This window comes from Uranotaenia lowii, chromosome 2 (assembly GCF_029784155.1).
Source record: "Uranotaenia lowii strain MFRU-FL chromosome 2, ASM2978415v1, whole genome shotgun sequence".
NCBI classification, from domain to species: domain Eukaryota; kingdom Metazoa; phylum Arthropoda; class Insecta; order Diptera; family Culicidae; genus Uranotaenia; species Uranotaenia lowii.
Window position 1 is genome coordinate 391,229,291 of NC_073692.1, and position 24,804 is coordinate 391,254,094.

Below are 24,804 nucleotides of genomic sequence, written 5' to 3' on the forward strand. Positions count from 1 at the left end.
TAACCTTCTAATTGCAAGTGTTTCACCAAGGATATTTCGAAAAACCGGTCGCCACCCAGGAAACCGAGAAAACCCTTACCCTTATTTCCAGCTTGATTACACTTTCAACCTGTCGACCTTTTCCGTCGGACACCAGTATCAACCACTCTGACCGGTCACTTATGACCAGCTTTTCCAATGTTACATGTGTACAGTGCGCCGCCACCGGCCGGAATCCGGTTTATTGAAAGATCAGCACAGTTTTCTCCGGAGGCCAGGTCGTCCGAAAAGATCAAAGCACGATGCCGCCATTTATTCAAATGCTTCGGTCATATCATGGGTTAGTGGTAGCCGAAAGAACAAAATGCCGCGATTGAGGAGAGGAAAAAAAACGGAGAGATGATCTCCAACAATCCTGACCCACCGATCGTCTTTCGGTGAGAGGTCGAGGAAAAAGTAGCCAACCTTCCTACCTACCTACTGGTCATATATCAACAAAATCACCCAAATCAGTGTATTCTGATATGAGGAAAAAGTGCGACTCAAAGGCCGCCGGTTGGAAGCCAATCGGTCACTTCACAAGAAATCTCCAGCAGACTTAAAACGAAGCAAAAGAGAGTAAATTTATATGATTTAATAATTTTATTGCACGCATCTCCGGTGTTTTTGTTTTGTTTTCATAGTTTCTGTTCCTTCGATGATGCAGATTTTGTTGTTTTCTCCCTGCTTCTTAACCCTATAGCTTACTGTCCGACTACCGTCGGCTCCCGCACCTAGTCCAATTTGAACCGAACTCAATATACGAGCATGCATCCTCGAAAGGATCAAAAGTCCCTCTCGTTCACCACAATCGTTCGCAGGGTCCGAATGGCGGACAGTTTTGCTTCCGCTTCGGCCGTCAGTTTGTAGCAGCCTCGAATGTTCAGATGCTTCAGAACGTGACAATATTTCACCAGAAGGTCGATCGCGTCGTTGCTGATTTGAGGACAATTGTGCAGTTTTAGGGTGCTCAGTCGGATGCAACATTTGGCCGCCACTTCCACGCACTGGTCGTTGACATTTGGACATTCGCTGAGGTCCAGAATCTCCAACGATGGACAGTTGAGCACGATGCTCTCCACTCCCTGTTCGGTTATCTGAAAAGAAATAAAGTGGAATGATAATTTTTAAATAAACTTTAGGATGGATTTAACTCATATATCTTCAATAGTAATAATGAAATTGATTATAAAAATATTTGGTTAAACGATGTTTAGTTTAAACTATTGTGTAATTTAATATTTCTAAAATTATAAATTTTATTTTTGTCGTTTGGATTAACTGAATAAATTTTTTTAGTTGTCTGTCGAAAAATGCAAACAGGGATTGAGTTTCCGTGCTGCTTACAGCTTATCCAACTGTTTGCTAAACAAGAGAATTGTTAATGCCGACGGTTGGGAAAACCACCTATGTATGTATGTATATGTATGTATGTATAATCCATCCAACGACCCCCTGAGCTGGCAGGTATGTTATGCAAAAGAACCAATATTAATCCGTTTGATTAATATTGTTCAATCGCGGGTGCTGGTGGTGTTAGCTCTATTGAAATTCCAGAAACCCATTTCAGAATGGCAACTGCACATTCCGAGGTAACTTTCCTTGTCAATAAGCCCCGCCTTATCATAGCCGCATGACCAAATGGGTCATGTAATTATGATTAGACTTTCTATCTTTTATTGTTGACATATCCAGGTACTTCATATAAAGCTTAGTTCTTTTAGAAATGGGACACTTTCATTTGCTAATAGCTCGTTAACTAGTTATTGGATATTAAAAATTTTGACAGCATTTTGTTGCCTGTAAAAAGTACTATTCGACCTATTTTTTTCAAAATTTAAAATTTACGCGTTTTTGAGATATGTACGATGCAAGAGAAAAAGAAAAAAATAATTTTGCACAGTTTCCTTGAAAATACGTCATCATCAAATTGATAGCTGACAAAACCGTTGATTATTCAAAGAATTACTGAGTTTTTGTGGTGGATAAGTATGCAAACACTGTCAATAATGTCCACAAAGTTCAAATCAAGCATTGAAGTGAAGCACATGATCGGCAACAACGGTTAAGGATCATCAAGGAAGTCAAGTCTCATACCAGCATTTTTAATTTTCAATAAACGAAAAACTAAGGGTAGATCGCTGAAATGTTCAAAACAATTTTCTCCGATAAACTGAAAGTGTTGCGTAGTAATGACTCATTGAAATCCAACCTCAAACAACCATTTTTTGATAGTTCCAAAGCTCTTAAGCTGTAAAACCGATACCGAAAAAAAAACGTTCAAAAATGTGGTAAAAAATAATCAAATTTGTTCATTTCGAAACAACTGAATCCACTAAAATGCTTCCAGTTTCCAGTTTCCAGAGAAGTATTGGACCAAAAAGTATCAGAAATTGAAGAAGGAGGGTGAAGCCACCTTAAATATAGATTTTACGAAGTATAAGTTGGAGAAACTGATCAATACCACGACTGAAAAAAGTGTGCGTCGGCCAATGGGAGATACCAAGAATAAAGTAGAAATTTCTTTAACAAAAAACGGTAAATATTTTTTTTCAAATTTTTTCATGAAAGATCATAACATTACCTTCTTTTTCTTCATAGAAAGTATTTGGTTCCAACGAATGGTTTTTGAGATACAGGCATTCGTAACTGTCCCATTTCTAAAAGAACTAAGCTTTATATAATTGCCTAATTATATGAACTTCGCACCCTAATATGTCCAATAAAAGAAGGACGTGTATTTAGTTTATGTTTGAATCTTTTATGATTTTTATTATGTGTGTTATGGATGGAGATAAATAACGTGAGAGAAATGGACGAATAAATTTATAACGCAAATATTTAAGGATCGGAAAAGCTGTAATACAAACATTATGAATATATTTCTTTATATATATATTGAATATATTGTTCGTGATTGTTTTTGAAATCTGAAATAATAAAAAATAGATATATATCTACACTACTTCATATTAAATATTTGGCTTTGTATGCTCTTCATAATTTTTTGAAATACGTATCTCTATATTAGATCCGAAAACATTACCTGAATGGGATTGGAATTAAAAGTTAATATTTTACTATGTTATTCATGAATTTGTTTCTAGAAAACTCCTTCGGGACCGAATACGAGAATCCTCGTTTTTCCGCTTGCCATGAGTGTGCCTAACTTAGAAGCATTATTCGATGTTATAAAGTCAATCATGAAACTATATTCTACAAAATTAAACACTACACTTAAGGTTACTACAATATTATTTTTTAAATTTGGTCCAGTGGTTTCTGAAATACAGCATGCCAAACTTCGGCTTCGATATGATCGCGGACAATAATGTGTGCATAATTCATGACATAATGAGAATTAGCAATCAGAATAGCAGGACGGAACTACAGAAAAATGATAATTCGGAAATGTATGATTGTAAAAATATGTGTATTCCATTTAATTGCTAACATAGTTATTGGTGTAAAGCTGAAATTGGAATATAAGAATGTTAAACAAATTCTCAACTCAGCTAATCATTTGATTGTAATGAATTCATCATGCTTTTCAACGGATGAATGTTCAATGTTTTTCTATCCTGAAAGTTTAAGAATTGAATAGTTATGGTTTTTGTAAGAGTGCTGCCAAAGAATATAATTGGAAAAAAATATTATTAAAAAAAATACATAATACATTTAAGAACACAATAAATTATACCGACTCAAATGAAACAGGTAGTTAAAATGTCTCTAAAAAATTATAAAAATAATTCATTATTATGTATGGTGTATAAATATTATTTAACATTGACTTTCCAACGGTAGGTAAGAAAGCTGTTAGGAATTATAAATCATTAATCTATTAATCAATTACAGTGATCCAATGGGGATTGAAACAACTTCATATCAATTCATTATAAAACGTAATCGGTAGAAAAAAATCCTTGAAAAAAAAGTTTGGTTGGATTAGAAATAAATTACTGAAGAACAATAGTATTTTAAAGAGTATGTTGCTTTGAAAATGAGAAAATAAACATCGCGTTTCAGGTTCAGCGTCCTGCAGAACGATCCAAAGTACGCACATAAGCATAAAAGGATCAAAATTGCAATTCGAAAATGTTCTGCTTTCAAAAAATTAGTTCCGAAAAACTACAAAATATCCGACTGCTATGGAGATCCATCTATGCGAGAAAAATTTGAATGGAACTATTACAGCTACTCTATTTAAAGACATCACTTCTAAGATTCTAACAATGGAGCTAAAATACTCAGATTTGATAAAAAATCATTTGCTGTCTAATGAAAATTAACATTTGTGATATAATGCAAACACTCTAATCATCCAGTGTTACTTGTATCGTTTAATCTACACCGGACAATAAGACTAGATTGTTTCAAAATCCTGTAAATTTAAATACAAGTAATAAAAATAGCTTAGACATTCACTGAGTGTTTTAAAATAAAGCGTATTCAAAAAAATAATAACTAAAAATAACATTCAAACACTTATCTTTTTCTTCACAAAGCTGCATAACCTTTTCGGATATGTAACGAAATGTATTTTCGGTGTACATATTGAGCCGTTCTAATGAATTCTCTCCTTTTCCACTTTTTCGTCTTCAGCGCTGACGTTTTTCAATGCGTTATTTTTCGTTTTCCGTCGTACCAGTAACGCTGCGCCGAGGGGTATCAGAATTTTTTTTTTCTTGTACACGTTACGAAGAACTAGTTTTTATGCTATGCTTTTAGAGAAAAAAGGAATCTTGGCAGCACTACCACTTATTGGGGAACGAAGTCGAAACCGGAACAAACTAAAACTTTTATCTACTGCAATTGAATGATAGCTTTATCGCTAAACAAGACACTGATCACAAAACTGGCAGGAACTATGAACAGAGAGCGGTTTTATTGCTATGCAGAAACATCACTTCATCTAATCACGCATATTTTTCGACCTAATAAACGATTTTGAACACAGCCCGAATTTAACAACACCTTACTACTGGCAGAGATGCCAGTCCATCCCCCGGTTGGGAAAACCACCTATGACACTTAAACTGATAAATAAGAAGAGCTTATAAGCACATCTGGGTTGGAACACTAAATGTTTTGAGCTTAAAATATTTATCCAGAAGAAATTAAAAAAAAACAATATTGACAAAAATGACAAAAATGACAAAAATGACAAAAATGACAAAAATGACAAAAATGACAAAAATGACAAAAATGACAAAAATGACAAAAATGACAAAAATGACAAAAATGACAAAAATGACAAAAATGACAAAAATGACAAAAATGACAAAAATGACAAAAATGACAAAAATGACAAAAATGACAAAAATGACAAAAATGACAAAAATGACAAAAATGACAAAAATGACAAAAATGACAAAAATGACAAAAATGACCAAAAAGGACAAAAATGACAAAAATGACAAAAATGACAAAAATGACAAAAATGACAAAAATGACAAAACTAACAAAAATGACAAAAATGACAAAAATGACAAAAATGACAAAAATGACAAAAATGACAAAAATGACAAAAATGACAAAAATGACAAAAATGACAAAAATGACAAAAATGACAAAAATGACAAAAATGACAAAAATGACAAAAATGACAAAAATGGCAAAAATGACAAAAATGACAAAAATGACAAAAATGACAAAATTAACAAAAATTTACAAAAATGACAAAAATGACAAAAATAGCCAAAATTACAAAAATATTATTCATAAATTTCAAGGATTTTCAAAATTATAATTTTTTTTTAAGTTTATAATTAAGATTTTTTACTTTGAATTAAAAAAAGATGATAGTATTGGTAATTTTTGTTGAACTTACCCAACTTAAATGTAAAAAAGAGCCAATTTATCATTTATTTTAAATTAAATGGTGCATCCAGTTTTTAAGCTTTTTTTCCTCAGATTTATGCTTTTTTTACCTTGAGAGCATAGGAGATGAAAGCTCAAATCAGAGGAAAAAAAATTATAATCTGAGGAAAAAAGCTCGAATCTGAGAGATGTGCTCCACACGAATTGTATACCGTTGCCGGGATCTGGCAAGAGCAAATCTTCACTAAGAGGCGTGCACACTCTTTTGAGCCGTAAACTGCACACACTCTGCTTCTGCTTCCGAATAATAAATGTGCGACACTTACTTACATGAGTGATGTGTGCTCCGTCAGTGTGGCTCTTAGTGTTTACACTTAGAGAAGTAAAGTTTGTATTTTAGGAAACAGTCCTTCGCATCGTAACGAAAAAAAGATCTAGTGTGTCTAACAGTGTTCGGCATCGCTAACATAAAAATTAGCGCTGCTATTTGAATCGCTAACTCAGTCAAAGTTAGCGATCGCTTATTAAAACCGCTAAATATGCTAAAAATAAATCGCTTAAACTTAAAGCGCTAACTGTTGACCAAAAAACTTACACCGTAAAATTATGCATATTTTATTTTGGTTTCATGTTTTTCGGACATACCATACACATATATCATCGGTAAATACAAATATGTATAGTTAATTAAAATTTCTAACAACATCACATAAAAAACATTTATGTTATTATATGAACTCTAGTAGAATGAAAATCGAAAAATAGGAAATGATAGGTGGATAGTTGAAGCTGAGGCGCTTGGAGAAGAAACATCGAAAGGTGTTTTGAAAATGTAAGTCTAGGGCATGTGGGAGAAAGCCAGATCCAGATCCCGGCAACGATATACAATCCGTGTGGAGGACATCCCTCAGATTGTAACTCTCCTTTCGTTACGCCCGCTCAGTCACAAGAGATTCCCCAAGTTCCCCAGGGTTGGCTCAAGCATACCTTACTTAAGAAGATGATAAGAGGAAGAGAAAAATCACACTTTAGTTACCGAATTTCTAGATTTTATTCGGCACTTCTATCCCTATCATGCCCTAACGTCCCTAGCTAAGTTTTTACAGATTGACTAACGTTTTACGTGTATGGTGTCAGTGTCTGGGCCCGCCGCTGCCGATGACCGTCTGTTTGGAACACCCGAGGTATCGATCGGAAGGTTTGGGGTCTGCTTGGGTTCGCTCGGATTCGGGACCGGATCCTTCAGTCGTACTCCGAAACCACGAGGCCGTCGGAGCTTTGGATTCGATTTTCCCAACTCCTTGCCTGCGATTTAATGACCGCGTCTTCGGAGCCTGGATTTCATGGTTCGGCCACCAATGGGGGATCCCACACCGGCTTTTGGTGAAAAAGACGTGAAAAAGACCTTGTGCCGCAACCTACTCTTTTCTGTTTCTATATTTTGGATTTTTATTTTGTTTTAATTTCTTTGATTGAATTTTTGATTGCGTTTTTAGTTTATTGGTTGGCATTTTGATCTTAAAACTACCCTATTTTGCTAAATCGGTAGAAGTGTGATTTTAACGTTATGTTTAGTTATAAATTAAAGAAAATTGAGAAATTTACAAATGAACAAGTGAACGTACAAATACGGACGGTTACAAGATTTAAGCTTTTTTCCTCAGATTTAAGCTTGTTTTCTCTGATTTGAGTATTCATCTGCTATGCTGATCGGTTGAATTTTTGCTCGATTAGGTGTGTTGGTACACATCTAATCCATCGGGTTGATTCTGTATAGGAGCTGCGATTACTTCGCCCCCCCCATACAGAATTAACCGCTGCTGAGCAAAGATTCAACCGATTAGTTTGAGCTTTCTCCCACATGCCCTAGACTTACATTTTCAAAACCACCTTTCAATCGGATTCCTGGCAACGTTACACGATTTGTCTATGTATCGTGTGACCAACATCTTTTTAATAAGTGCTGATGAATCTCGTTTTTAAGCTTTTTTTCCTCAGATTTAAGCTTTTTTTGCCTTGAGAGCATAGGAGATGAAAGCTCAAATCAGGGGAAAAAAGCTTAAATCTGAGGAAAAAAGCTTAAATCTGACAGATGTGCTCCCCACGAATTGTATCGTTTCTGGGATCTGTCCATAACAAGTCAAACGAAGTCATGGTGTCGGGTATGTGGTGATTTGCATTTTGGATTCGCCGAACTAATCTACTAAATAATCTACTAACTAATCTACTAACTAATCTAAAGAATGTAATTCAGCACATTCGTTGGCGATACTGCGGTGAATCCGTGCATTATGCATGGTAGATTATCTATATACATACATACATAATGAATTATAGCTGAATATTATAACTTAGATTCAAATATTTTACGCAGTCATGATTTTTTTTTGAGTCCAGTCCGATGCTAAATCTTCAATCAGTTTTCATCCAGTCCGATGCTAAATCTTCAATCAGTTTTCATCTTTTTAAAATTTGCGTGATAGAAATGATACTCTAATGATAGGAGCATTGTAAAACGCAAATCTTTTCAACAACAACAAACCAACAAAAAATCGAAGGCTAAATGAACTTAATTTTTGATGACAAATAACCTGAGATGATTTGGGGTCATTTTCGAATTTCTGAAACTATAAGGTTCAAAAACCTTTCGATTACGGCCTTCGACAAAATTGTTCAGCAGAAAGTTTTTCTTTAGAATATTTACAAATTGACCCAAAAACGATCTTTCTGTTCCAGAGTTTAAAAAAAATCATGATCGTTTTAAAAAAAAATAAATTCTTCCGGATTTCCCGTTGAAAATAGCTCTGATTTTTCCAAAATTTATTCACTTCTGGTATTGTTTTTCGACTGGATGATTTTTAATTTTTGGAGATTGAAACGGCTTATTCAGTCATTTGTGGGAATAAAAACGAGTTATTTTTATTATTGTCCAAACGTTTCGGCCATTTATTGTGGCCTTCTTCAGTGGGTAATAATTGTCAGGTTCGTTTTTAGTCTAATTTTTGTGGTAACTACAATATTTAATTACCACAAAAATTAGACTAAAAACGAACCTGACAATTATTACCCACTGAAGAAGGCCACAATAAATGGCCGAAACGTTTGGACAATAATAAAAATAACTCGTTTTTATTCCCACAAATGACTGAATAAGCCGTTTCAATCTCCAAAAATTTATTCACTTCGTTTGCTAAATCAAACAAAAAATTCAAATCGAGTCATTTTAATTTTTCATCTCTGCGTCCCAAAACGATTTTTCCGCAAACTTTAGCAAAATAGTTATTAACGGTTTTTGAAAGACTAAAACAAAATTTTAATCTCAATAATTCAAGAGTTTTTTTCTTGATTTTTATTGAAAAATTCCTCGGTTTTTTCCAAATTTAACAGGATATTTCTCAGATTTTGGGTATAAGATTTTGAAATCATATTCCTGGATTATTCCAGATTTTTAGATCGAATAGCTAGGATTTGCCCGGCCCGGTTACATGCGGAAAAAAAATCTGGAAACCTTAAATATACCTAACAGTTCAAATTTAACCAAGTAAACGTTTCTTCAAAATTCTACAAAAAAATCATGAATGAGCTTTAAGCCAAAATGAAGCATACAATACTTCAAAGTTTTCAGATATTCGAAAACGATCACAAATCGACTCTGTCTAATGACCAGCTTAACAATCCCAAGGCATTCTATATATCTAATGATTTCATCTTATTTTGATATGAACTGTTCCGCAGAATCTTTAAAAAATACTGTGTTTAGTAAATATCTCAACCACTTTAAAATCCATGATCTGATTGAAGGATGCTAAAAATAGTTTGATACTGTTTAACTTCGATTGGATTCTTCTTCTTATGAATGTTACGAATGAATGTACTTTGCAAGAAGTTAATCTGCGTGGCACAAGAGCATATCAAAATCATTACTCAAACCTATCTCAGCTAGATATTCATATCTGATTCAGTTATAGTTTTGATATGAGATTTATTGTGTATGTTTTTTGTTTAACAGAACTATATTTATTTTTAATAAAAACAATTTTAAAAAATGTACTTTTAAAAGCTTTTAAATGAAATTTATGGATTAACCTATTTGCATGAAAATAAGAATTTTAAAGACATGGTTTTATTTATATCTTCGATCTGTCTACTTTGTTTGACAGAAGTATAAGTCGAAAGAAAAAGGCTGGAGAGTTCAGTTGTTTTTTTTCTGTTTTTAACTTGCCTAATTTATTGGATTTTGGAAGCCTTAAAGCCTTAAATTTGAATTACTAAAAGTATACTTCTATCAGTAATAATACGTGAGTTTGAAACAAAAATATGGGAGTTAGCAGTCTTCAGATAGCGGAACTAAAAAGTAGAGAAATTTTTTAATTCGCTAGCTCAATAAAATTTAGCTACCAAATTAAACCGCTTACAAAAAGTTAGCGAAAAAAGTTAGCGATTAGCGGATTAGCACTTTGGTGCCAAAAACTGGTGTCTAATAATCTAAAAGCCTTCACTCTAATTTCACTCCGAATAGCTCTCATTCTTATGGAAATCTGTGTATGAGTAAAGAGCAAGCTTTATGCTTTTTAGCAGGCCCAAGCCTAATAATCGCAAGCGGGATCGTTACGATCCCTCTGGCGATTTTAGTTAACTATGACGATTAATGTTAACTGGTCTATGTGTATCGTCACTCTGCTCCAATCGACCACTCTTACTCCGCTCTTTTAGGGATGAATCATCCCATTTATATAGAAAAAAAAACATTCATTAAAATTTGCCAGGCCAGGATACTTGCTTCGAAAAATAAGAAATACTTACTCTAGGAGTCCCCGAAATTTCTATAAGTGTTAAATTTCCGAGCCATAATTTCAGGGGAGGCCCCTATACTGTTTTATTTAACGGTTCAATACAGATTTTAAATTTAATTTCAATTCTGGGTGTCTATAACTAAAAGCAGTGTGATTTTAATTATGTTATTTTTTGTTCCTCGGGAGGGAGGGGGCCTGAGCCTGGGAGCCACAGTTTATCAGAAAGATAATGAATATCTGCAGTAGTTTTTTTATGAAAAATATGAATAACAGAAATTGCTTGAATTAGGACAAAAATTGTGAGACGACATTTTTGTAAAATTATTTGATTGATTGCTAGAATATAAAATTGGTTCAAATAACTAATTCTGGGGATACTTGATTCCATCGCTCTATCTTGAAAATGGAATATCTTACAAATTTTAAATGTTTTAAAAAAATATGCCAAATGCTGTTATCTTTAAAAAAAATTAAAAATTATTTTAAGAGTTATTGAACTTTGTTTGAAAGATTTAACAAAATTGTTTTGAAGAGCTTTCTTCAACGCTATAAATTGTTTCTCACATGAAAAAAATTTGAACAATTTTTTTCATTCCAATATCGTTAAAGAATAATATGAACTTCTTAATCCTATATTTTCTAAGCAATAGTAAACTATCAATTTTTTTAAGAAGAAGTTTTCCAAAATGTATGTTATGGGTAATTAATTTGATCCCTAAAGCCCAAAAAGATAAATTTTTCTTTTGAACGGATCGTGATCATTGGTTATCATGAAATTACTAATATCTGTTCAATAACTATTAGTTAAATTAGATATTTAATGTCTATCCAGTAATTATCTGTTAAAAAGGACAACAAATTCTGTTTTTATCAAAAAATTAGAAAATTATCTTAAAACTGAAAAATTGCGCCTTTAAGTATGCAATGACTCTAGTGTAGTAGACAAACTCTTAGAGTTCTCTTTGTCTGATACTTATAAACTGTGAAATAAGAACTTATATGCAAAAAATATTCACCGGATCTTTTATCTTCGGTTTTTACTAGATTTTTGCATAGGGTCAGGGCAACCTGAATTAGGGATCAAGTATTCTTTAGTAAAGGATTCAGTCTTCTGTAACTTAAAAAATATAAAAAAAAATTTAGTCTCACGAAAATGCTTGTAATTCATCTACGAGTTCAAGCATCGTTAAAACTATAAAACTTGAATATAAACTTAAAATTACAGGCTACCAGAAAATGCAAAAGACGGTGAGTTGCTTAATTTTCTCAAAAAGATATGATAAAAATATGATATCAACGGGTCATGTATCCCCATTCTCCCCAAGGGCGCCGGGTATTTTTTATGATTTGAATGAAAAAAAACTAATAGCAGCTAATCATTATTAAAAATCAATTAAAAATTCTCAATACCAAGCGGAAGAAGATTTTTTAAACCTCTGTTATTTAGTGTTACTTACCAATAATCGCGCCAATACCAGTTCCTTCAGCTCCATCAGACGGAACTTCCGCATAAAAGTCAGGTTTGTAATTCGATAGCACCCAGACAGGTTCAAATATCGCAACCTTTTCAGGTTTTCTATCGAAAACGACAATCGCAGATCCCAGATCGAGATGGCACATTCCGGCAGATCAATTCCCGTCATACCGGCATCCGAAAGCTAAAAGAAAAAGATGTTTTTTTTATTTTTATTTAGAAATAACTAGATAGGCGGTACGTACCTTAGCGCAACAATCCACGTTAAGTTCCTTTAAACCAGACATGTGATAGAAAATATACTGTATTGATCGATCGTTAATGCAATTGGAACAGCCTCCGAGATCCAGCACTGTTAAATCAGTAAACTCGAAGGAAATTTTGGTGAAAACTACCTCACCAATGTTGGTTAGCAATCCCATGTAAAGTTTGCTTAGCCGCTGCCGATTGTGCGTTAGCAGCCCTCCTATAATCCCTATATCGGTGATCCGTTCGCAGTTGGTGAGATCTATGTGTTTCAGTTTATTCAGCTGTTTGACGGAAAGTATTCCGTAATCGGTGATCATCCAACATCTATGCAATATTAAGGTTTCTAATAGAGGCATTGATTTCGATATTTGTATCAGGGCGCTGTCGTGTAAAGCTAGCGACCTGGACAGATCTAGATAAGTGATCTGGTTCTGAAGCTGGAATAGATCTATTACACCTGCATCAAAGTTAGGTATCCTATCACAGACTAGAAGACTCAAGCTTTTCAGCTCAAGGCCTTGGATGTCAGCCAATTGCCGAAGGAACAGATTATCTACTGGCGTGTCGCCCAGAAATAGATGCTTCATTGCGTGCCGATGATCGGTCACATATTTGAGAATACGCCCAAGCATTTTGAACCGCGTGGCAGCTTCGATTCCTTTGAAGCAATTCGAGACATCTAGTGAATCAAGATTTGGCGCCATCTGTACTAAATAATCGAAATGATGCTCGTCGAGTAGATTGTTACTGGCTAAGCTGATGTGACGCAGCTTCGGAAAACTGGGTGTGAATGTAACGGTGAGGTTCTCGATTCGTTTCCACGTTTTAAAGAGATCTGGGCAATTCTGAATGATGAGCTTCTTCAGCCTAAATGTATATCGTAAAATAGCGAGCAGTTTTTGTTTCCAAATCACACAATTATCGATGATCAGCTCTTCTATCGACTCCCCGAACTCGGCCCAGAAATCGCTTCGACCTCGGAAGGTGATCTTCGTTAGCTTTACGACACCGAAATACCGAAATGCCGTCAGCAAACTGCGCAGCGGATCACAGTTGTCCTCGAATTCGATCTCCTGGAAGTGAATGCACATGGTACGCATAAAGAACGGGTGCCGGGATCCGTTGTAAAAACTTCGACACACGCGGGCATACATTTTGACATCGGTCGGGTTGAGGAACTTCATCATGTAAACCATTAGCTGTTGAAAAAAGGATCAGAACGAATGAATTATAAGCCACATATCATTAATACCCAGTAAGCGCGTCCTCTCAGAAATCGACAGAGTATGCAAAAAATTGAGAGTTGAGTCACCGAACTTAGAATAAAACGGTTAACTTCGGCGACACTCCAAGAACGCAAATATTTTCATTCGGTTTGTCCTGCCGAGATACCTAGAGGCAACAAATACGAATGCGTATATGCGAAATCAGTTTGAATCGTACACTCGTACGGTGTGGTCGTATTTTGTTCCCGTGTCCCGTGTGTGCTTTCAATCGTGGCTGTCGACTTCTCAGGCAGGCGAACACGCGTCTCGGAGGGAAACATACAAACACGATTCGGATTGTGTTCGTGTGTTTCTCTGGAGGGCGTGTCTTAGCTTAATTCGTGGCACTCACCCGAGGCACGCGTATGGTGTGTTCCTCTCTAACGATGTGATGATACAAAATCGCCAGAGAGATCGTTACGATCCCTCTGGCGATTTGAGTTACCTCTCTGCCGATTCAAATTTACCGGGTATTAGCTAGATCTTAATTTTGTATAGGAACAACACTTTGACTAACAGATTATTTCAAGTATCACTAGAAAAATAAAGGTACAGCTATGCCCATAAAAAATGGGAAATTTTGGATTGCTGCACACAATAGCCAAGAATATGTCAATTTTTTTTATTTCATTCTCGAAGTTTTGTGAATTCTTTGATTCTATGAACAAGTATTTTGAAATAGCTGGCTAACTTTCTTCAAAATCGATTCACAGAACTCAAAACGTCACTGCTTTTCAATACGTCCTGAGCAACGGGCAATTTCACAGGTTAGCACGTGAAATCTAAAAAAAACAATATACAACAGTTGTAGACAAGATTGACAAGACAAAACAATGAAAAACATATTGATAGGTACCATTGAAAAACGAGATTGAATACACTTAACAGTGGATAGTAACCTTTCTTACAGTCTGTTAATTATATGTGGACACATGTTATACCCAATCATAAACAAATGATTGATTTCCTAATTCTTAAACATCTAATTATGATTAAAGAATTTCTAACGCAGTAAATCTAAAATTATTTGAATCACTGAATCCTTGTACATCCTGTACAATCTCGTTTTTATAAAAAAATTTCAATAAGTATATTTTTTTTTAAATAAGCATACGATAACTTAAAAATAAAAATTAAGAATTCAATTTTAAAAAGTTGCCCAAAAATGTGTATCAAATGATTTTACGTTTGTCCGGATTGACCTCTGAATTGAAGAAAAAGAGTAAATTGAAAACAAAATTATGTAAAACAACAATCGCTGGAGAAAAATACGATTCATTACGTATGGTCCAATATTCGGTCGAATCAACAATTGATTTTTAAAATTTTAGTAATTTTGACAATTTTAAAAATTTCGTGAATAATTTCAATTTCATCTTTTTGGCAGTTTTTTTGTTGTTTCGATTATAGTCGTTTTACCATCTCTATGGCATTCGTGACTTTATCAACGTTGCAGTTGGCGGATCGTTATTGAAAAACTTATCCGATACAACTGCGTTCGAAGTTTACTCATATGCTCGAACTCGCGGACATCGGCTCAGGAGACAACAGACTTGCCAACTGAGCTATATCACAAGCCCGGTCTTTTTGGCAGTTTTGTTAATTTAGTTAAGTTTTTGCAATTAACCTTTTTACAATTTTATAAATTTTTTTCAATTTTATCATTTTTTTTCAAATGAATGATTTTTTGTTAAATTTGACCGATTTAAAAAAAAATAAAACAAAACTACAAATATTGACAATATTAGGAAAACTGATAAAAATTCGAAAAATTTACCGTAACATTAAAAAATTAGCTTAAATGATAAAACTGTTAAAATTGACAAAATGAACATCAATGACAAAACTGACAAAATTTCAAAAGAAGACAACATCGAAAAATTTACCAATTTCAAAAAAACAAAATTTACAAAATTGAAAAAAATGCAAATATTGACCAAATGCTAACTGTAACAAAAAAACAGAATTAACAAACATTATTTATAAAATTTTATAGCATTCAATAATTTGAAAATTCAACCAAATTAACAAAAGTGACAAAATTGATCAAATGATAAAATGAACAAAATTGACATAAATGACAAAAGTGATATTTTTACAGTAATTTTCGTAATTTTTGTCATTCAAGCCATTTTTGTCATTTTTGTCATTTAAGTAATTTTTGTAATTTTCGTAATTTTTACAATTTTTGTTATTTTTGTCATTTTTGTCATTTTTTGTCATTTTTGTCATTTTTTGTCATTTTTGTCATTTTTGTCATTTTTGCCATTTTTGTCATTTTTGTCATTTTTGTCATTTTTGTCATTTTTGTCATTTTTGTCATTTTTGTCATTTTTGTCATTTTTGTCATTTTTGTCATTTCTGTCATTTTTGTCATTTTTGTCATTTTTGTCATTTTTGTCATTTTTGTCATTTTTGTCATTTTTGTCATTTTTGTCATTTTTGTCATTTTTGTCATTTTTGTCATTTTTGTCATTTTTGTCATTTTTGTCATTTTTGTCATTTTTGTCATTTTTGTCATTTTTGTCATTTTTGTCATTTTTGTCATTTTTGTCATTTTTGTCATTTTTGTCATTTTTGTCATTTTTGTCATTTTTGTCATTTTTGTCATTTTTGTCATTTTTGTCATTTTTGTCATTTTTGTCATTTTTGTCATTTTTGTCATTTTTGTCATTTTTATCATTTTTGTCATTTTTGTCATTTTTGTCATTTTTGTCATTTTTGTCATTTTTGTCATTTTTGTCATTTTTGTCATTTTTGTCATTTTTGTCATTTTTGTCATTTTTGTCATTTTTGTCATTTTTGTCATTTTTGTCATTTTTGTCATTTTTGTCATTTTTGTCATTTTTGTCATTTTTGTCATTTTTGTCATTTTTGTCATTTTTGTCATTTTTGTCATTTTTGTCATTTTTGTCATTTTTGTCATTTTTGTCATTTTTGTCATTTTTGTCATTTTTGTCATTTTTGTCATTTTTGTCATTTTTGTCATTTTTGTCATTTTTGTCATTTTTGTCATTTTTGTCATTTTTGTCATTTTTGTCATTTTTGTCATTTTTGTCATTTTTGTCATTTTTGTCATTTTTGTCATTTTTGTCATTTTTGTCATTTTTGTCATTTTTGTCATTTTTGTCATTTTTGTCATTTTTGTCATTTTTGTCATTTTTGTCATTTTTGTCATTTTTGTCATTTTTGTCATTTTTGTCATTTTTGTCAATTTTGTCATTTTTGTCATTTTTGTCATTTTTGTCATTTTTGTCATTTTTGTCATTTTTGTCATTTTTGTCATTTTTGTCATTTTTGTCATTTTTGTCATTTTTGTCATTTTTGTCATTTTTGTCATTTTTGTCATTTTTGTCATTTTTGTCATTTTTGTCATTTTTGTCATTTTTGTCATTTTTGTCATTTTTGTCATTTTTGTCATTTTTGTCATTTTTGTCATTTTTGTCATTTTTGTCATTTTTGTCATTTTTGTCATTTTTGTCATTTTTGTCATTTTTGTCATTTTTGTCATTTTTGTCATTTTTGTCATTTTTGTCATTTTTGTCATTTTTGTCATTTTTGTCATTTTTGTCATTTTTGTCATTTTTGTCATTTTTGTCATTTTTGTCATTTTTGTCATTTTTGTCATTTTTGTCATTTTTGTCATTTTTGTCATTTTTGTCATTTTTGTCAAACTGATAAAAATTCGAAAAATTTATCGTAACATTAAAAAATTAGCTTAAATGATAAAACTGTTAAAATTGACAAAATGAACATCAATGACAAAACTGACAAAATTTCAAAAGAAGACAACATCGAAAAATTTACCAATTTCAAAAAAACAAAATTTACAAAATTGAAAAAAATGCAAATATTGACCAAATGCTAACTGTAACAAAAAAAAACAGAATTAACAAACATTATTTATAAAATTTTATAGCATTCAATAATTTGAAAATTCAACCAAATTAACAAAAGTGACAAAATTGATCAAATGATAAAATGAACAAAATTGACATAAATGACAAAAGTGATATTTTTACAGTAATTTTCGTAATTTTTGTCATTCAAGCCATTTTTGTCATTTTTGTCATTTAAGTAATTTTTGTAATTTTCGTAATTTTTACAATTTTTGTTATTTTTGTCATTTTTTGTCATTTTTGTCATTTTTGTCATTTTTGTCATTTTTGTCATTTTTGTCATTTTTGTCATTTTTGTCATTTTTGTCATTTTTGTCATTTTTGTCATTTTTGTCATTTTTGTCATTTTTGTCATTTTTGTCATTTTTGTCATTTTTGTCATTTTTGTCATTTTTGTCATTTTTGTCATTTTTGTCATTTTTGTCATTTTTGTCATTTTTGTCATTTTTGTCATTTTTGTCATTTTTGTCATTTTTGTCATTTTTGTCATTTTTGTCATTTTTGTCATTTTTGTCATTTTTGTCATTTTTGTCATTTTTGTCATTTTTGTCATTTTTGTCATTTTTGTCATTTTTGTCATTTTTGTCATTTTTGTCATTTTTGTCATTTTTGTCATTTTTGTCATTTTTGTCATTTTTGTCATTTTTGTCATTTTTGTCATTTTTGTCATTTTTGTCATTTTTGTCATTTTTGTCATTTTTGTCATTTTTGTCATTTTTGTCATTTTTGTCATTTTTGTCATTTTTGTCATTTTTGTCATTTTTGTCATTTTTGTCATTTTTGTCATTTTTGTCATTTTTGTCATTTTTGTCATTTTTGTCATTTTTGTCATTTTTGTCATTTTTGTCATTTTTGTCATTTTTGTCATTTTTGTCATTTTTGTCAATTTTGTCATTTTTGTCATTTTTGTCATTTTTGTCATTTTTGTCATTTTTGTCATTTTTGTCATTTTTGTCATTTTTGTCATTTTTGTCATTTTTGTCATTTTTGTCATTTTTGTCATTTTTGTCATTTTTGTCATTTTTGTCATTTTTGTCATTTTTGTCATTTTTGTCATTTTTGTCATTTTTGTCAATTTTGTCATTTTTGTCATTTTTGTCATTTTTGTCATTTTTGTCATTTTTGTCATTTTTGTCATTTTTGTCATTTTTGTCATTTTTGTCATTTTTGTCATTTTTGTCATTTTTGTCATTTTTGTCATTTTTGTCATTTTTGTCATTTTTGTCATTTTTGTCATTTTTGTCATTTTTGTCATTTTTGTCATTTTTGTCATTTTTGTAATTTTTGTAATTTTTGTCATTTTTGTCATTTTTGTCATTTTTGTAATTTTTGTAATTTTTGTCATTTTTGTCATTTTTGTCATTTTTGTCATTTTTGTCAATTTTGTCATTTTTGTCATTTTTGTCATTTTTGTCATTTTTGTCATTTTTGTCATTTTTGTCATTTTTGTCATTTTTGTCATTTTTGTCATTTTTGTCATTTTTGTCATTTTTGTCATTTTTGTCATTTTTGTCATTTTTGTCATTTTTGTCATTTTTGTCATTTTTGTCATTTTTGTCATTTTTGTCATTTTTGTCATTTTTGTCATTTTTGTCATTTTTGTCATTTTTGTCATTTTTGTCATTTTTGTCATTTTTGTCATTTTTGTCATTTTTGTCATTTTTGTCATTTTTGTCATTTTTGTCATTTTTGTCATTTTTGTCATTTTTGTCATTTTTGTCATTTTTGTCATTTTTGTCATTTTTGTCATTTTTGTCATTTTTGTCATTTTTGTCATTTTTGTCATTTTTGTCATTTTTGTCATTTTTGTCATTTTTGTCATTTTTGTCATTTTTGTCATTTTTGTCATTTTTGTCATTTTTGTCATTTTTGTCATTTTTGTCATTTTTGTCATTTTTGTCATTTTTGTCATTTTTGTCATTTTTGTCATTTTTGTCATTTTTGTCATTTTTGTCATTTTTGTCATTTTTGTCATTTTTGTCATTTTTGTCATTTTTGTCATTTTTGTCATTTTTGTCATTTTTGTCATTTTTGTCATTTTTGTCATTTTTGTCATTTTTGTCATTTTTGTCATTTTTGTCATTTTTGTCATTTTTGTCATTTTTGTCATTTTTGTCATTTTTGTCATTTTTGTCATTTTTGTCATTTTTGTCATTTTTGTCATTTTTGTCATTTTTGTCATTTTTGTCATTTTTGTCATTTTTGTCATTTTTGTCATTTTTGTCATTTTTGTCATTTTTGTCATTTTTGTCATTTTTGTCATTTTTGTCATTTTTGTCATTTTTGTCATTTTTGTCATTTTTGTCATTTTTGTCATTTTTGTCATTTTTGTCATTTTTGTCATTTTTGTCATTTTTGTCATTTTTGTCATTTTTGTCATTTTTGTCATTTTTGTCATTTTTGTCATTTTTGTCATTTTTGTCATTTTTGTCATTTTTGTCATTTTTGTCATTTTTGTCATTTTTGTCATTTTTGTCATTTTTGTCATTTTTGTCATTTTTGTCATTTTTGTCATTTTTGTCATTTTTGTCATTTTTGTCATTTTTGTCATTTTTGTCATTTTTGTCATTTTTGTCATTTTTGTCATTTTTGTCATTTTTGTCATTTTTGTCATTTTTGTCATTTTTGTCATTTTTGTCATTTTTGTCATTTTTGTCATTTTTGTCATTTTTGTCATTTTTGTCATTTTTGTCATTTTTGTCATTTTTGTCATTTTTGTCATTTTTGTCATTTTTGTCATTTTTGTCATTTTTGTCATTTTTGTCATTTTTGTCATTTTTGTCATTTTTGTCATTTTTGTCATTTTTGTCATTTTTGTCATTTTTGTCATTTTTGTCATTTTTGTCATTTTTGTCATTTTTGTCATTTTTGTCATTTTTGTCATTTTTGTCATTTTTGTCATTTTTGTCATTTTTGTCATTTTTGTCATTTTTGTCATTTTTGTCATTTTTGTCATTTTTGTCATTTTTGTCATTTTTGTCATTTTTGTCATTTTTGTCATTTTTGTCATTTTTGTCATTTTTGTCATTTTTGTCATTTTTGTCATTTTTGTCATTTTTGTCATTTTTGTCATTTTTGTCATTTTTGTCATTTTTGTCATTTTTGTCATTTTTGTCATTTTTGTCATTTTTGTCATTTTTGTCATTTTTGTCATTTTTGTCATTTTTGTCATTTTTGTCATTTTTGTCATTTTTGTCATTTTTGTCATTTTTGTCATTTTTGTCATTTTTGTCATTTTTGTCATTTTTGTCATTTTTGTCATTTTTGTCATTTTTGTCATTTTTGTCATTTTTGTCATTTTTGTCATTTTTGTCATTTTTGTCATTTTTGTCATTTTTGTCATTTTTGTCATTTTTGTCATTTTTGTCATTTTTGTCATTTTTGTCATTTTTGTCATTTTTGTCATTTTTGTCATTTTTGTCATTTTTGTCATTTTTGTCATTTTTGTCATTTTTGTCATTTTTGTCATTTTTGTCATTTTTGTCATTTTTGTCATTTTTGTCATTTTTGTCATTTTTGTCATTTTTGTCATTTTTGTCATTTTTGTCATTTTTGTCATTTTTGTCATTTTTGTCATTTTTGTCATTTTTGTCATTTTTGTCATTTTTGTCATTTTTGTCATTTTTGTCATTTTTGTCATTTTTGTCATTTTTGTCATTTTTGTCATTTTTGTCATTTTTGTCATTTTTGTCATTTTTGTCATTTTTGTCATTTTTGTCATTTTTGTCATTTTTGTCATTTTTGTCATTTTTGTCATTTTTGTCATTTTTGTCATTTTTGTCATTTTTGTCATTTTTGTCATTTTTGTCATTTTTGTCATTTTTGTCATTTTTGTCATTTTTGTCATTTTTGTCATTTTTGTCATTTTTGTCATTTTTGTCATTTTTGTCATTTTTGTCATTTTTGTCATTTTTGTCATTTTTGTCATTTTTGTCATTTTTGTCATTTTTGTCATTTTTGTCATTTTTGTCATTTTTGTCATTTTTGTCATTTTTGTCATTTTTGTCATTTTTGTCATTTTTGTCATTTTTGTCATTTTTGTCATTTTTGTCATTTTTGTCATTTTTGTCATTTTTGTCATTTTTGTCATTTTTGTCATTTTTGTCATTTTTGTCATTTTTGTCATTTTTGTCATTTTTGTCATTTTTGTCATTTTTGTCATTTTTGTCATTTTTGTCATTTTTGTCATTTTTGTCATTTTTGTCATTTTTGTCATTTTTGTCATTTTTGTCATTTTTGTCATTTTTGTCATTTTTGTCATTTTTGTCATTTTTGTCATTTTTGTCATTTTTGTCATTTTTGTCATTTTTGTCATTTTTGTCATTTTTGTCATTTTTGTCATTTTTGTCATTTTTGTCATTTTTGTCATTTTTGTCATTTTTGTCATTTTTGTCATTTTTGTCATTTTTGTCATTTTTGTCATTTTTGTCATTTTTGTCATTTTTGTCATTTTTGTCATTTTTGTCATTTTTGTCATTTTTGTCATTTTTGTCATTTTTGTCATTTTTGTCATTTTTGTCATTTTTGTCATTTTTGTCATTTTTGTCATTTTTGTCATTTTTGTCATTTTTGTCATTTTTGTCATTTTTGTCATTTTTGTCATTTTTGTCATTTTTGTCATTTTTGTCATTTTTGTCATTTTTGTCATTTTTGTCATTTTTGTCATTTTTGTCATTTTTGTCATTTTTGTCATTTTTGTCATTTTTGTCATTTTTGTCATTTTTGTCATTTTTGTCATTTTTGTCATTTTTGTCATTTTTGTCATTTTTGTCATTTTTGTCATTTTTGTCATTTTTGTCATTTTTGTCATTTTTGTCATTTTTGTCATTTTTGTCATTTTTGTCATTTTTGTCATTTTTGTCATTTTTGTCATTTTTGTCATTTTTGTCATTTTTGTCATTTTTGTCATTTTTGTCATTTTTGTCATTTTTGTCATTTTTGTCATTTTTGTCATTTTTGTCATTTTTGTCATTTTTGTCATTTTTGTCATTTTTGTCATTTTTGTCATTTTTGTCATTTTTGTCATTTTTGTCATTTTTGTCATTTTTGTCATTTTTGTCATTTTTGTCATTTTTGTCATTTTTGTCATTTTAGTCATTTTAGTCATTTTTGTCATTTTTGTCATTTTTGTCATTTTTGTCATTTTTGTCATTTTTGTCATTTTTGTCATTTTTGTCATTTTTGTCATTTTTGTCATTTTTGTCATTTTTGTCATTTTTGTCATTTTTGTCATTTTTGTCATTTTTGTCATTTTTGTCATTTTTGTCATTTTTGTCATTTTTGTCATTTTTGTCATTTTTGTCATTTTTGTCATTTTTGTCATTTTTGTCATTTTTGTCATTTTTGTCATTTTTGTCATTTTTGTCATTTTTGTCATTTTTGTCATTTTTGTCATTTTTGTCATTTTTGTCATTTTTGTCATTTTTGTCATTTTTGTCATTTTTGTCATTTTTGTCATTTTTGTCATTTTTGTCATTTTTGTCATTTTTGTCATTTTTGTCATTTTTGTCATTTTTGTCATTTTTGTCATTTTTGTCATTTTTGTCATTTTTGTCATTTTTGTCATTTTTGTCATTTTTGTCATTTTTGTCATTTTTGTCATTTTTGTCATTTTTGTCATTTTTGTCATTTTTGTCATTTTTGTCATTTTTGTCATTTTTGTCATTTTTGTCATTTTTGTCATTTTTGTCATTTTTGTCATTTTTGTCATTTTTGTCATTTTTGTCATTTTTGTCATTTTTGTCATTTTTGTCATTTTTGTCATTTTTGTCATTTTTGTCATTTTTGTCATTTTTGTCATTTTTGTCATTTTTGTCATTTTTGTCATTTTTGTCTTTTTTGTCATTTTTGTCATTTTTGTCATTTTTGTTATTTTTGTCATTTTTGTTATTTTTGTCATTTTTGTCATTTTTGTCATTTTTGTCATTTTTGTCATTTTTGTCATTTTTGTCATTTTTGTCATTTTTGTCATTTTTGTCATTTTTGTCATTTTTGTCATTTTTGTCATTTTTGTCATTTTTGTCATTTTTGTCATTTTTGTCATTTTTGTCATTTTTGTCATTTTTGTCATTTTTTGTCATTTTTGTCATTTTTGTTATTTTAGTTTTATGTCATTCAATCTTCCTTCTTTTATGACCTTGTTCTATCTTGTTTTTTTTAGATTCATCTAACTTTGTCATTTCAACTTTTTGATTATTGTTTGTGTCTTGATTTACTTTAGTTAATCTGATTTGGTTTTGTTTTATTTGGTTTAATCTTATTCTTACTAGTCTGATGTTGTTTTGTCCAGTTTTACCCTGGTTCATCTCATTTTATTATGTTGTACCTCGTCCTTTCCAATTATCGCTACTCAGTCCCTTAAAATTATTCAAACTGATGCCGTAACAAGATCCAACTATCTTGATTACAAAATTCTCGAAATGAATTCTTTCGAACAAATCCGTTTGTTTAATACAACGTTTCAATCCCTCAAAATTGCATACCACATGTTTTTCATAAGTCAGGCTGCTTTGAAGAAGTTGCAAAAGAAAGAGTAGAAAAATTGTCTACGAATCCTTTAATGTGGCCAATGATGCTAACGTACAGATATTTCAGCGAGTTAAACATAACGATTTCTAAGCTTAAGGTCGAATGTTTAAAGAAGAATCATCCAAAAATGAGTCCAAACGTCCAAGGAAGTTGGAATTCTTTTTTGGTTGGATTTGACATGATGCAATCCGCAAATTGATGTTTAAGTTATTAATAATACTGTTTATGTAATTTTTAAAAGCAAATTTAAAAGCAATGAAAAGTTCCCATGATTTGAAAAAAATGCTCAAAATAGCAGCAATTTATTTCTTTTTCTCTTCTGCTTTCAACACTTTCTCAATATCCATTTCACAAACTAACGAGGTTTGTATATTTAAGCATTACATTACTCGCAAGTTCTTCAGGGTTTTTTCATCAATTTTTTTTTAATCGAAAGTTATTCTCAAAAGATATTGCTGAGTTTTTTTAGTACAATCTAAATGTTGTTATCGCCGTTATCGGAAATAAAGTTCAGTTTTTATTCACAAACACACCCACCTCAAAAGGTAACTCTTCGAAAAACGGCTCAAAAAAGTATAGGAAACCATCTTCTGGGTTCTCATGATAGGTACGTTCGATTTCTGGCTCAAAAACACGTTCTATACTCATATTCCGTGACGAATTGAACACGCGCAAACTATGTTGGTGCCGTGCCAGCAACTAATTTATCACAAGTAGAAAACAAAATGCAATCAATTCCGATCACTTGGCGTCTC

The 24,804-nt window shown here is 30.1% G+C and overlaps 1 protein-coding gene across 1 annotated transcript; it reads right to left on the minus strand.

Moving 5' to 3' along the window:
- Positions 1-636: 636 nt before the first annotated feature.
- Positions 637-24,697, minus strand: LOC129743275 (F-box/LRR-repeat protein 7-like). The gene is made up of 4 exons (XM_055735260.1): positions 24,587-24,697; positions 12,354-13,556; positions 12,092-12,292; positions 637-1,115 (listed from the first exon to the last, which is right to left on the minus strand). The coding sequence occupies exons 1-4, from the start codon at positions 24,695-24,697 to the stop codon at positions 804-806; spliced, it is 1,827 nt and encodes a 608-aa protein (XP_055591235.1). The 3' UTR covers positions 637-803.
- Positions 24,698-24,804: the final 107 nt, after the last annotated feature.